This window comes from Microtus pennsylvanicus, chromosome 2, assembly GCF_037038515.1.
Source record: "Microtus pennsylvanicus isolate mMicPen1 chromosome 2, mMicPen1.hap1, whole genome shotgun sequence".
NCBI lineage: Eukaryota > Metazoa > Chordata > Mammalia > Rodentia > Cricetidae > Microtus > Microtus pennsylvanicus.
In genome coordinates this window covers 27,293,407-27,308,067 of record NC_134580.1, presented here as the reverse complement: position 1 = coordinate 27,308,067, position 14,661 = coordinate 27,293,407, and the positions used below count along the sequence as shown (strand labels likewise).

Below are 14,661 nucleotides of genomic sequence, written 5' to 3'. Positions count from 1 at the left end.
TCTCTCCTATTCCTGCTTGCAGGATTCCTTCATTTGTTTCCTTTGCCTGTCTCTGGGTCAGAAGCTGTTATTTTGTTTCCTTGGTTTGCTTTGGTGAAGGGGATTGCTGAGGGAATTGAGCTGTAAAAGACAGACAGCAGGAGCTTCTATTAGAAGGAAATTCCAGAAGTGGAACCAGTGTGGGTAGGAACTATATAAAATTAAGGAATCACAGGTCGATGGGGCCACCCTCTCCCCAAGAGATGCCACCTGTCCTTAGTTTAGGCAGGCCCTGCTGTCTTCCTGGAATAGACCCTGCAACCTTCACTTTCTGGTTCCTTGCCTCTTTATGGCTTTAGACACTAATTCATGGACATTCGAAGATCACTTGGTTTTACTTCCAGCCCCTTCCCGACCTCCTAACAGCAAAACAAAAAGCGTGGGAATTCCCTTCCCGAATGAAGCAACTGTGCTGCTTTAACAGAAAGAGAAGGGAGGAAGAGGGCGCTGACTCAGACTCTCTTACTATTGGCTGCCGCTGGGGATCCCACCTTAGGAATTGGACTGGGCAGATCCCGCCTCCTCTTGTGATTGGCTGAGCCTGGGGCATATAACGGGGCCCGTTCGGCCTCCGCCTCAGTTGGAGGCACGCAGAGAACCGGCCTCCTGTCTCCGCGTGGAAACTTCAGGAGCGACCTCCTCCTCGCTGAACCCGAGTCCCAGTCCCTTGGAGGCTGCAGCCATGAAGGAGAGACGGGCGCCGCAGCCGGTGGTGGTCAGATGTAAGCTCGTGCTGGTGGGGGACGTGCAGTGTGGGAAGACGGCGATGTTACAGGTGCTAGCGAAGGACTGCTATCCCGAGGTGAGCTAGCCGCCGGCGCGGGGTCGATTTCCACCTGCCCAGGAGAACCGCCTCCCCCACCCCCAGGCCGACCCACCCTGCCTGCCTTCTGGCTGAGGGACTGCCCTGCCTTGCTTCCCCTGAGACCTGACCCATTTCTGCCGCCCGGTCGGCTCCTCCTCACCTCTTTAGCCATCATATCCCCTCCCACTTTGCTTCATTCCTGGGACCGGGAGGCTCTGGAGGGCCTGGGCTTTATTCTTGACGCAGTACCTGCCCGGCCCTCCTGGAAGGCTCTGTGAGGGTGGCTCTAGGCATCAGGCTGCTGCTTTCTGCTCATCACCTGTGCCAGGGGACTAGAGGGCAGAAGAGAGAGGTTAGAATTGCCTTGTGGCTCTGAAAATGGGGCACAAATCTAGGGATGAGAAGAAAATGTGAATGTGTGTGTCTGCCGAGTCAGGATGTAGGAGGCTTGTGCCAGGCTGGAGAGCAAAGGCCAGTGCCTCTCCTGTCCTTTTCTCCTGTCTAACACAGTTCCTCCTGCCCCACATATTCCTTTCCTCTGGCCCCTCATCACCTGACACTTCGGTGTTCCAGCGCCTGTGTGTGAGTGGCTGCTTGTGTAGTCAATGCTAGGTATGGGTTCTGAAGGCGTGCGAGCCTGAGGTGCGGGGTCCTGAGGGCACGCGAGTCCAGATGTGAATGTTTCCTCTCTCCTCGCAGACCTATGTGCCTACCGTGTTTGAGAATTACACAGCCTGTTTGGAGACCGATGAACAGCGAGTGGAGCTCAGCCTCTGGGATACTTCAGGTAAGACCGCTGGCTAGCTGCAGCTGCTGCTTTTTTAGGGGAGAAAATTCGCCTTTGAGGACAGAGGTGATGGAAGAAGGAACGTAAAGATTCTTTGGCTGGGAGCATCGACTCTATTAAATGATCCGGGAAATGGCGAACAAACCTCAGGAGCCATTCAGGCCTCTGGTCTAGTTCCATTATTCAGAGGGCTGGGGAAGGGACCCCCTGAGTACTTCCCAGAGCACCAAACAGGTCTTCCCCATTCTCTCTCTCTCTCTCTCTCTCTCTCTCTCTCTCTCTCTCTCTCTCTCTCTCTTCCCACCCCTTCTCCCTCCCTCCCTCCCTCCCTCCCTCCCTCCCTCTCCCTCTTCTCTCTCTCTCTCTCTCTGCCCTCAGTTCTCTGGAGCAAAGTTAAAGGAGTGTTAGGCTCTGGTGCTGATAGAGGCCTCTATGGTGGGGCAGAGAGCCGCCGGCTTTGGAGGGAATCTTGCTCTCCTGCGTTTCCTCTCAGGCCGGCTGCTGTCTGCTTGCCGCAACTCAGTCCTTCCCATCAGATGCTGCGGCTCAGTGGTGAAGCGATGCATCATCGCTGTTTGGGAGTGTGGGGAAGATGGTAGATGTAGGGCATGGCCACACTGGGGTTAGTGTCCCACAGAGTGCATGGGTTTAAGCTGCTATCATTTCTCCCTGTACAGGATGAGGTTGGAGGTGCCGGTCTTTCAAAAACGAGAAAGCAATGCTTTGCCCACTCTGTCCCAAGCCCTTAGAGCTCCACTAACATTTGCTTTGCTTCTGAGCCCTTCCCACTTTCTCTACCCCAGTCCCTCTTTTTAACAGTCTGTCTCAGACATAATTAAGGAGTAAGAGCCAGCAATATGAGAAAGAAAAGAAAATCCATGTTTTACCAGAAAAGATTTTTTTTTAACGTGCTCAAGCTGAGTTTAAAGAGGAACCGTGAATCACTAAGGCTTTTCCTACGTGTGTAAAATGGACCACCCTACTTCTCTGAAGGAATCTTGTTCCTGTTCTCCAATTTTAAGTTCTGGCGATAAGGGATGGGTAAACAGAAAATGAAGACACTTTTTTAGCTTTCTCCACAACCCAAATTCCTCAGGCTGGTACGTGGTCCTCCGTTGCAGTTCCAAGAGAGGGTTCTGTTTATCCCGGACTGTGCTATGCTGGCTGGATTGGACCAGAATGCAGCGTGGCTGCGTGATGTATGGGTTTTTTCCTGCTGTACCCTCCCACCTCCAGTCTCCCTGGACCTTGCTGCGGCTCATCTCTTTTCATTAGTACCCTCCCTGCTTCTCACAGCCCTTGAATCCTGAGCCCAGATGGTGGAATATCAGCAAGTGTGGTCTTTCTACCCCAGGTCACACCCTAGCCTCTCCTTTCAAAAGGATACAGACAACCAGTTATCCTTCTTTCGGATTAGGTTCCCATAAGGACAGAGGAAATGACAGTGATGTGTGGGATGGGCCAGAGTTAAACCTGTTTCTGTTATTCAGTTGCTGGTTTTAGGGGAGGGGGATTGCTTAGAGCCAAAATGGAGACCAACTCCCCTCCCCTTCCCCCAGTACCGCAGCCTCAGTGCCGCTGTGGTCCAACCCCCACCTTACCTCAGAAAGAGATGGGGGTGGATTGCTGAAGGAGCAGGCAGCTATCCCAACTCCCCCTTACTTCTTCTTCTTTTTTTTATGACCGACACCCCCACCTCAGCTTGGATTCCCCCCAGTTTCCATGGTGATTGCAGTACAGGGAGAGGGGCTGCTTGCTATTCTAAGCACGGATTGTCTGGATCCCAAACCTGCTACTGTTCCTTCCTCAGGGTGGAGGGGGCCAGGCTCAGATTCTAGTCCTCAGGGTGGAGGGGGCCAGGCTCAGCTCCTGGTCCTCAGGGTGGAGGGGGCCGGCTCAGCTCCTGGTCCTCAGGGTGGAGGGGGCCAGGCTCAGTTCCTGGTCCTCAGGGTGGAGGGGGCCGGCTCAGCTCCTGGTCCTCAGGGTGGAGGGGGCCAGGCTCAGCTCCTAGTCTTCATCCCATCAGACCCTTGGTCTGAGTGGCCTTCCTCCCCTCCCCCTCTAACTTCACAGCTATGGAGTGTTCCTGTCTTTGAGATCTGAGGGGTGGGGGCTACAGTATCCCCTCTGCCCTTTTCAGTGTAAGCTGACTTGGGTGGGAAAAGGAGTAAACCTCCAATCCTGGGTGCTTTCCCGCCCCCATCAATCCCCTGAAGGTCTGACCCCAAGCTCAGGAATCAGGGCAGCCAGTTATGTAACAGGCAGGGTTAGTTCTTCACTGGGAGACCCTACAGCAGAAGAGCTGAGCAGAGACTGAACAACAGGCAGGCTCAGATGATGGGAAGGGCACCTGAACCAAGCCCTTGTCTCTCCATAGGCACCGACTGCCTCTTCTGGGACTCTGAATATGAGGAGATCTTAAATTAAGCTCACTCTGGGAAACCCAGACAGGGTCCGAGTACGCTCTACCCCATCTGCATTGCGCTCTTGGGAAATGGTATTCCTGAATAGCCTTCTGGCAGGTGGTCATGTCCTGGGCTTCCATGCAGTAGTACTGTGGGACTTAGCTTGGTGTTAAGGAAGAATTACCTTCCCCAGGGACCCTTGGCCTTAAGCCTGTAGAGACTCACTCTCAACTCTTCTCCCTTACGCCAGGGTCTCCTTACTATGACAACGTCCGTCCACTCTGCTACAGCGACTCTGATGCGGTGTTACTGTGCTTTGACATCAGCCGCCCAGAGACTATGGACAGTGCACTCAAAAAGGTGAGGCTGCGCTTGAGGTGGGGGTGCAGGCTAGTCATCCTAGCTACTAGGGTTGCTGGAGCAGGAGAATCTTAAGCTTGAGTTCAGCTTGGGCTACAGAGCCAGTTCAAGACCAGGCAGTTCAGTGAGACCCTGTCTCCAAATCAAAATCAAATCTGGCTGAGGATGGGTCTCAGTTGGCAGAGAGTGCTTCCCTAGCACGAGCAGGACCCAGGGTATGAAAATAAAGTCTATAGTTTCTCCCCAGAAGAACAAGAAGGAGCCTTGGCCTCCAACCCTCCTGTCTGTAAGCCAGGAGAGCAGTGTTTTTTCTTGAAGCCTCACCATTGCTGGGGCTCTGGGTTGAATCTGGGTTTCCTGCCTCTTAGCCTTCTGCTTTTTCCTTACCCTGTACTACTTTCCCAGAGGCCCAGCTAGAGGGGAGGTGCTGAAGGCTCAGAGAATCTTCTGGTGGTGTGAGGAATGGGTCCTTTTGGCAGCAGCTTCTGTGGACTATGGTCCCAGGCCCACTGAGTCAGGCAGGTCAGGGCTCCACAGCTGGTGGAAGTACCTGGGTCTGAGTAGAAGCTCTGTCTGCCCTGAGATGCTGCAGGAAGTGCCCAGGGACTTGCTTAGCTTCTCAAGGAAGAGATTGCCTTGCTCCCCACACTGGCATTTCTCCTAAGGGTAAACAAGCCCTTAGAAAGAAGCTAAACCCATGTCTTCCCTGTGTGGCAAGGTGTGGGAGACTTGCCCTGTGTTCCCTGTGATGGCTGTGCTGTTGGCCGAAGGGACAAGCTCCTGGGTTAGCACACTGGTACCACCGAAGGCCTCATGGGCAGGAAGATGATGTAATTAGTGCAGCAGGCATACTGTGACTCAGACGGAAGACTGAGCTTCGATACTGAGTGATGTGCTTGATGCTGCCAGCCGGACTCCTCCTGGTATCTGCCACTGACTTTCTCTCCCTTCTCCTTCCCCTTCCCTTCTTGCTCCAACCCTCAGTGGAGAACAGAAATCCTAGACTATTGTCCCAGCACCCGGGTTTTGCTTATTGGCTGCAAGACAGATCTGCGAACAGACCTGAGCACTCTGATGGAGCTTTCCCACCAGAAGCAGGCACCCATCTCCTACGAGCAGGTGTGTGTGTGTGTGCGTATGCGTGTATGTGTGTGCTGGGATGGGGTAGAGAAGGCTGTGGCGGAGGGCCTACATATGGCTCTTGACTAAACTCTTTCCGTATAAGATAGAATTGGTACTGGGGGCTATCTGTATCTATAAATGGCAAACTGTCACGTGGATTGGGGTAGAAGTTCTTGCTAACTTAGCTCCCTGCTATAGGATCGCTTGTGAACTTCTCCTGTGTGTATGCCAGCAATTTTAAGGCTTTTTTTTTTGGTAAACCATATGCATCAGACTCATTAAAGATGCTTGTTAGCACTGGATGTAGTCTGTAATCCCAGAACTCAGGAGATAGAGGCAGAAGGATTCCAAGTTTGAGGCCAGCTTGACTAAATAATAAGGCATAGTCTCAAAAAACCAAAACTAGCAAACGAAGAGAAGTAATTGTTGGGATTTTGAATTCCAAGCTCCATGCTTATAAAATAGCCCTGGGAGGAAGATATGGACATCTGCATTTTTATAACAAACCCAAGGATAATTTTTAAATTACTTAATTTTGTGTGTGTGTGGCGCATGTCATGCCCATGTGTGGAGGTCAGAAGCAGGTTTCGGGAGTCAGCTCTCCCCTTCCACCACGTGGGTTTTTGGGACTGAACTCAGGTTATTGATCTTGATGGCCAGTGCTTTTCTTTGCCGAGCCACCTCACTAGCTGCAAGGATAAATTTTAATGCGCACAGAATGTCTGTTAAGATTTCCCATGAGAGTCAGCTGGGAGAACTCTTTACTGACATCAGCAGGCTGGTGAGATAGCTCAGAGGGCAGGGTGCTTTGCCACTAAAGCTTGAGGACCCACGTGGTGGAGGGAGAGACATGACTTCCACAAATTGTCGTCTGACCTCCACATGCGAGCTGTGGGAGGAGCATACATACGACACACACACACACTCATATGGATAAGCATATGGAAAAGGTTTTTTTTTTTTAAATGATAATGTTGAGACTGGGAGTGTGGCTAAGTGCATGGTTAGCATGCTTGAAGTCCTGGATCCCATCACCAGTACCAAAGTCTAAGACCTAATGCCTGTGCCATCCCTAGACATCACGCTGTACCTGGTTTTAAAATGTCATAGGAGATTCTGGCCTGCAGCCACCTTTATGAAGAACTGGCAGAGACTGGCAGTGGGCTGTCATCTGGAATAGCCCTGCCGAGTGACACACTGAATGCCATGGTGTTTCCTATGCGTTTTAGACCATTGCATTAATAACCACACTGCACCCTTCCCACAGGGCTGTGCCATAGCCAAGCAGTTGGGCGCAGAAATCTACCTGGAGGGCTCGGCTTTTACCTCAGAGAAGAGTATCCACAGCATCTTCCGGATGGCATCCATGGTGTGTTTGAACAAGCCTAACTCAGTGCCCCCGAAGAGCCCTGTCCGCAGCCTCTCCAAGCGACTTCTCCACCTCCCCAGTCGCTCTGAACTCATCTCTTCCACCTTCAAGAAGGAAAAGGCCAAAAGCTGTTCCATCATGTGAAGTCGGAGCCAGAGGCGGGGGAGACAGCCCCCCACTTCCTCCCTTGGGGTGCAGAGGCACGGGGAGAGGGAGGATGAGACAGTTTAAGACCCTGGATGTGACTTTTTCAGATGGCCACAGTGAGGGCTCAGGAGACAGGAATGGAATTGAAGAAGCCAGGCCTGGCAGGAGGGCCTGACATTAAGCGAGAACCATCACACCCCAAGCCAGGCAGTAGGCTGTGGAGGGAGCAGTTGCCCCAGTGTCTCCTACTCCAGAGGAAGGAAGGGTATTGGGGGACTGGGGACATGCGGGCCTCACCTTCAGCACCATGCTCTTCCACACAGCATTCCCATGCAGGCGGGGGATGGGAAGGGCCCTTGAGCTCTCCCTGTCCCCTCTGAGAAGTGGCAATGGACTGGACAATGGGAAAGCTTAGCCCAGATGCTTCATAACTGAAACCAGGAGGGCAAGGGCTGACCAGAGCTGGGAAGGAAACCTCATCTTTGCATAGCCCATGCGTCACAGAGAGGTGACATCATACATTCACACGCTTCTCACTGAAGTCCCCAGGGCCCAGGGGAGAAGCCCCAGACCCCCTTCTCTTGCAGAATGTGGGGGTGGTGGTGCTGCAGGGGCAGGACTGATGGTGGTCACCAGACTTTCCTGCCCTCAGGGCGGTACGGTTGGCGTTTGTTTTCTAGACTCTTGTCTTTGGAATTTGGGGGGGGGGTTGTTTCAATCTGTTGTCTGTTCTGTGTTTAAAGAGGAGAACCTATTTATTAATGAAATATAACATATAATGAAGTTGATTGTTTTTGTTGTTCTTTGATTTTGGCAGCTGATGATCAGGAAAATGCTGGTTTGGAACCTTTCTGAAGGTTCAAGTGATTGTCTCCACGGTGCCCTAGCACCTTGTCCCACTCCTCCCAAACTCACTTACAACCTGCCAAGCCGAGGAAGAGCTCCTTAGCCCCGGATTAGGGCTGCCGCCCCTCAGAATGCTGATGCTGTAGGCAGGAGAATGGATTTTTTTGTAAGGAGCTATCCTCCATAGTGTGTGATATTCATCAACATCCCTGGCTTCCCTGGTTCTGGACGGGAGTAGCATGCTCCAGTTGTCACAGCCAGAAATGTCTCTAGATGTTGCTGAATGTCCTCTGGATAAAATCACTTCCTGTTGAAGGCAATTGCCCTAGACCAGTGGCTTTTAGCCTTCCTAATGCTGTGACCCTTTAATCCAGTTCCTCCTGTTGTGCTGACCCCAACCATAAAATGATCTTGTTGCTTCTTCACCACTGTAATTTTGCTACTGTTATGAATCATGATGTACATACCTGATGCATAGGATATCGGATGCGCAGCCACCAAAGGGGCCTTGACCCACAGGCTGAAAACCGCCATCCTACAGAGACTGAAGAAGAAAGAAAGCTCACCTCAGAAAAAAGGGCTCAAGATGCCGAGTCCCACTCCAGTATCGCATAGGCTGGTTCAAAACTCAGCAAAATCTGGGATTCTCATTTCCTGAGTTCAAGGAGAACTTTGTTATTGATGTTCCAATTCTAGTGTCCACTGATGGTAGCTCAGGGGTTTTAACATCTCCTCCTTAGTGACACATAACTCTTGCTGTCCAAGGTTCATAGAATAGTAATGGAGATTAAAAGTTATTATGGGGGCTGGAAAGATGGCCCGGTGTTGAAGATCACAAGTCTGTTCCCAGTACCCAGTACCCACATGGTGACTGACAACTATCTGTAAGGGAAGTTCCAGAGGATCTTGTGCCGTCTTCCGGCCTCCGTGGGTACCACATGCATGTGGTGCACACATAGACAAAACACCCATATGCATAAAATTAAAAAATCTTTCTTAAAAAGTTACTACTACTAGGTATGATGCACACTTGGAATCCCAGTATTTGAGGGGCTGAGGCAGAAGAATTGTGAGTTCCAGGACAGTTCGGGATATGGTATAGCAAGACTTTGTCTCTAAAAGAAAAGTTGCTATGCATCTGCTTTAAAATTTTTTTCTTTTATTTTCTATCGTGTGTATGTGTGCACATATAGATGTGTCCATGTGTGAGTGCAGGTACCCTCAGAGCCCCCTGGGGCTCGAGTTAACAGTTAATTATGAGTTGCCCTATGATGTGGGTGATAGGAGTTGAAATCAGTTCCTTTGAAAGAGCAATAGATGCTCTTAATTGCTGAGCCACCTCTCCAGCCCCGTTCTATGCCTCTGCCTTAAATCATCAAATTTATTATAGCCTTTCTATGTGTCAGAGCACTTTATATTCTGTGATGAGCTTTCCAGGTATTTCCCATTTCATCATACAGGCAAGGAGGTCCAGAGAGATTAGCATGCCCGAACTGTGCGGCTATGGAGTGTTAAAACATGGCTGGGTGGTGGTGGCTATTCCTTAATCCGAGCATTCAGCAGACAGAGGTAGGCAGATCTCTGTGAGTTTGAAGCCAGACTAGTCTACAGGGTAAGTTTCAGGACAGCCAGGGCTACACACACACACACACACACACACACACACGCAAACCTGTCTCAAAAAAAAACAAAACAAAACGAAAAAAACCCCAACAAAATGGATACAAATCTAGAAAGTCTAACTCTAGAACATTTTTTTTTGAGACAGTATCTCCCTCTGTAGCCACATGGTGACCTAGATGTCACAAAGATCTGCCTACTTCTGCCTTCTGAGAGCTGGTATCAAAGGTGTGCAGCACCATGCTCGGCTGCTGTAGCCCAGGATGGTTGCAAACTTGCTACGTACTTGACAAGTATGTAGCAAACTTGAGAATATGGCCTCTACCTCCCAAGTGCCGGTATTCCAGGGCAGGGCTGTGCTACCACATCAGGCTACCAAGCCTGGCTTTGAAATGTGCACTTGAACTTTTTTTAACTTCTTTTCTCTTCTGTCCATTCTCCTGCTTCCCAGCTTCTCTTTCAATCTTGTTCACTAGAGCTCTTTCCCTCTTTGAGGAAGAGTCTTTATAGTGATATATTATTTATGTTTTATAAATAAAATTTGCCTGATGACCAGAAGAGAAAACTAACCCCATTCTATGCATCTGCCTTAAATCATCAAACTTAACGTCTATGCTGTTATGCATAAAACAGCTATTTAATTACACAGGCAAGGCGGTCCAGAGAGATTAGCATGCCCAAACCATGCAGCTATGAGGCGTTAAAACACGGAGCTGGATGGTGGTGGCGAGATGAATCTAAGCCATTAGAGGCCAGGCAGCAGTACCACACACCCCTAATCCCAGTATTTGAGAGACAGAGGCAGATGGATCTCTGTGAGTTCAAGGCCACCCTGGGCTACACAAGATCAATGCAGAAACAGATCCAGGTGGTGATGGCTCACCCCTTTAATCTCAGTACTAGAGAGGAATATAAGCCAGGATGAGACAGGAAGTCACTCTTTTTCAGTCTGAGGATTTCTTAGAGGTAAGAGCTCACTAGTGACTGGCTGCTTTGCTTTTGTGCTCTTCAGGTTGAACCCCAATATTTGTCTCTGGGCTTTTATTAATCATGCTATATTTGGCATCCAATGCTTGGGGTATAATTCACTAAAAACTCTTTTGTCTGAGGCTTTCTAGCCACCCGCACAGGCTAGAGCTGCACACGGGCCACACCCAGCCAGGCTTTCTTTTCTTTTCTCCTCCAAGCCTTGGGAAAAAGTTGGGGATTTTCCTGTTGTAACCTCTCTGAAACAGTCTCCAGCTGCCACCTAAACTCAAAAGCACCTGGGCTCCAAATGGTTCCCCCCAACAATCCCCTGTGCATTTTTCAGAGTTGGCTTCCTCCCCACCTCTCCCTCTCTCTTTCTGTCCACCATGGGTTGTGGGCTCTTGCTGAACCCCTTTCTCCAGCTGCTACTAAACTAGGTAACTGCCTTGAAATCTAGGCAGTCTTTCACTGATCTACGCAGCAGCAATAAACCTCACATCTTCATCAACATCATCAGCATATTTGGTAAGACAATTGGGGGCTGGAGAGATGGCTCAGAGGTTAAGAACACTGGCTGCTCTTCCAGAGGTCCTGAGTTCAATTTCCAGCAACCACATGGTGATTCACAACCATCTATAATGGGATCTGGAGCCCTCTTCTGGCAGAACACTGTATACTTAATAAATAAAATTTTAAAAAAAAAGACAATTGGGAATTCTTAAAGGGAGGAATTAGTTAAAAGAGAGATTTTTTTCCCCACATTAAAAAATGGGAGAAACCATTATAATGGAGGGATTTGGGTCTCTGTATAATAAAATGCTAGATAATTTAAAAATAGAACAATTTAATGAGAGGATATCTAATTTAAATGAGATTTATGTAATGTCAATCTCAGCATTATCATTTTTGTCTTATCACTAAAAACCTTGGTTAATCTGAGTGCTAGGATACAGGCCTTAGAAAAACCTAATAAAACAGATCACAGAGATATTCAAATCAGACAGAAGAATTTAATGGAGAACCAATTTCAATGTTGCATTATAAGAATAGAGAAGAACAGCCTAAGGTTTTCAGACAACCAACTTTAATATATCTAGTAACCTTACAGGAAATGCCAAATAACAGAGGCTCTGTTACAGCTAACTGAACTCCTGTGCCAATGTTAGATTTAAGGAGATTCAAGGAAGCAATAGTCTCATATGATATGCATTCACCTTTTGTGAAGCAAATATTAAACTCATGATTATTTTGTAATGACTGGATAGAGTTGGTTAAAGCTCTTTTAGAGCCTGGTCCACAATTACAATGGAGTACCTGGTTCAGAGAAGAGGCTAAGATTACTGAACAACAGAGTAAAGCTAGAGGTAGAGAAATCTCCCAAGATCAAATTCTTGGAGAAGGAGACTAAGCTACTATAGAAAGGCAAGCTGTGTGGGGACTGGAGAGGTGGTTCAGTGATAAGAGCACTGACTGCTCTTCCAGAGACACTAGGTTCAACTCCCCATACCCACATGGCAGCTAGCAACTGTAAGTCCAAGATCTGACACCCACACACAGAGAGATGCACGCAGGCAAAATACCAATATACATAAAACAAAATAAATACACTATAAAAATGAAAGGCAGGCTGCAGATGGTGACCACATCCTGGATTTATGACATGCAGCAGCTTTGAGACATAATTTATGCTTGAGACATAATTGGAGAAATAGAAAAGAAAACTGAGTCATTTACTAAAGTTATACAGGGCCAAAAGGAAACCTTTACAGATTTCTTACAGAGATTGACTTTAGTATAAATAGAATGATACCAAATTCAGAAGCTAGACAAATAATAACTGAATCTCTGGCTTTTTAGAATGTCAATTCTTTATGCAAAAGGATAATTAGGTCATTAAAGGCAAGGCCAGCACCTTTGGAGGAACGGATCCAAGACACACTTAATATTGAATCTCATGAACATGATAATGCATGGATCGGAGTGGTGATTTCCAGAGGTTTGAGGAAAAATCGAAATGTCAAATGTTATAATTATGGCAAACAAGGTTACCTTAAAAGGGATTGTAGACAGGGCATTTCTAGAAATGATGTTTTTTTCTAAGAATGATCCATTCAGGATGCCCCTCCCTTCTGGATTATGTAGAAGGTGTGGCAAAGGCAGGGATTGACTAATGAATGTAGGTCAACAAGAAATATTCATGGTAATCTTTGCCATCGGGGAAACTCGGTGAGGGGCCTCTTGCAGGGCCCTATGCCAAATCCAGTTCAGTTGTTTCCTGACATTTTAGAGAAAACTCCTTCCCAGAGCAATTAAAGAAACTAATACCTACTGTAAGAAATTATATGATTCTGGATAATAGAACAGCTCTAGAAGAGAGAACAAAAAATTCAGGAGAAGCCATAAAATGAGTATTTTGGCAAACATATAAATGAACAAAGACCAAAATTAAAAATTTGAAAAATGATGTCACTGAAGTTCTGGTAGACACAGGTGTTAATATAACAATAATTTCATCAAAATCTTGACATCCAAATTGGCCTTTTCAGGATGTAAATGTTCAGTTTTCAGGGATTGGAACTCCGCTTTATCTCAGGTAAAGCAGAGCATAAGATGGGTCAAGTGTATAGGGCCAGAAGGGCAGAGAGGAATATTAAAACCATATGTGGTTAACACAGCAATAAATTTGTGGGGATGTGATTTATTACAGCAGTGGAATACTGAGATTAACATTCCCCCAATTTTAGGGAAAAAAACCATAAATTAACATATGTTTCTGGGGAAAATATTAGAAGGTTTTATAAACAGTCTTGACCATTCAGGTTGTACAAGAACAGGGCACAACAGCTGCTGATCTTCCAAAGGCACCAACAGTCCTGTGTTTAAAATGGTTGACAGACAAGCCTGTAAAGGTTGCTCAATGGCCTTTAACAAGAGAGTACCTGCAGTCTTTAGAACAGCTGGTACAGGAGCACCTAAACGCTCAGCATATTGAGCCAACCAGCCCTTGGAATTCTCCTGTATTTGTTGTTAAAAAGAGATCTGGAGAGTGGAGAATGGTCTCAGATGCAAGAGCTTTAATAAGGTGAGTCAGCCAAGGGGCTCTCTACAGTCTTGCATTCCTTTGCCTTCTCTATTGCCTAAAGGATGGCCTCTTATAGTTATTGCTTTAAAAGATTGTTTCTACACTATACCTTCACAAGAAAAAGGACAGAGAAAAATTTGCCTTCACAGTACCCACATTTAATAATTTTTAACCTGCTAAAAGATATCAATGAAAGGATCTCCCACAGGGGATGTTAAATAGCCTCAATTGTAGGGCCCAAGGGTCTACCCCTGCTCCTGGGGTTTATTTTGAGGACAGTTTCTGGCCAGCCAGCTAAAACATTCGGTTTGTTCCTGTGCTCCCTCTGTCCCACCTGGTGATTAGCTGTAGGGCATTATTTACTCCATCTTGGGTATGGCAATTTCCCACCTGCCTGGGGGGAATTCCTTGTGCAGAAGCTAGGTATATAAGGAACTTCCCAAGGTTGAGTTACACAGTCGGCTGATCTCCTTTCAAATGACCCAGGTCTCTAGTGTGTTCTTTCAATCTCCAGGCCCTTGCCCTGCTTGCATATGGTACAGTCGTTCGTACACGAACTGTAGACGCAGACGCAGGTGTTACACTCAACCTGTGTCAATATTTATGTCAGCCATTGAAAATGATATGTAAGCAATTTCCTAAATCTGTAGTTTACCATTATATGGATGACATTTGCTGTCTGATTCAAATGTAGACACTTTAGAATGTTTGAAGAAGAAAAGATTGGTGTAGGAGGTCCTTCTGTTTGTGTGTAGCTTTCATTGGTTAATGAATAAAGAAACTGCCTTGGCCTAGCTGATAGGGCAGAACTGAGGTAGGCTGGGAAGACAGAACTGAATGCTGGGAGGAAGAAAGATGGAGCGGAGAGACACCATGGAGCCGCCAGAATCAGACATGCTGAATCTTTCCTGGTAAGCCGCTGTCATGTGGCGATACATAGATTAATAGAAATGGGCTAAATCAAGGTGTGAGAGATAGCCAATAAGATGTTAGAGCTAATAGTCCAAGCAGTGATTTAATGAACACAGTTTCTGTGTGGTTATTTTGGGGCTAAGCTAGCCGGGTGGCAGGGATGAACAAACAGGCCCTCACCCTGCAACACTAGATGCC

General features: G+C 47.6%; 1 protein-coding gene across 1 annotated transcript; it reads left to right on the top strand.

The window, feature by feature from the left end:
- The first annotated feature begins 623 nt into the window (after positions 1-623).
- Rnd1 (Rho family GTPase 1) lies at positions 624-7,822 on the top strand. The gene is made up of 5 exons (XM_075960560.1): positions 624-841; positions 1,544-1,631; positions 4,287-4,396; positions 5,381-5,515; positions 6,786-7,822. Exons 1-5 carry the CDS (start codon positions 722-724, stop codon positions 7,029-7,031), a joined length of 699 nt encoding a protein of 232 aa, XP_075816675.1. The 5' UTR covers positions 624-721; the 3' UTR covers positions 7,032-7,822.
- The last annotated feature ends 6,839 nt before the right edge of the window (positions 7,823-14,661 follow it).

Excerpts from the sequence above, each read along its gene's own strand:
- Rnd1 (XM_075960560.1), top strand. The coding sequence starts at position 722 with ATGAAGGAGAGACGGGCGCCGCAGCCGGTGGTGGTCAGATGTAAGCTC. Across the intron at positions 1,632-4,286 it reads CAGCCTCTGGGATACTTCAG|GGTCTCCTTACTATGACAAC; the intron begins GTAAGACCGCTG and ends CCCTTACGCCAG. Across the intron at positions 5,516-6,785 it reads CACCCATCTCCTACGAGCAG|GGCTGTGCCATAGCCAAGCA; the intron begins GTGTGTGTGTGT and ends CCCTTCCCACAG.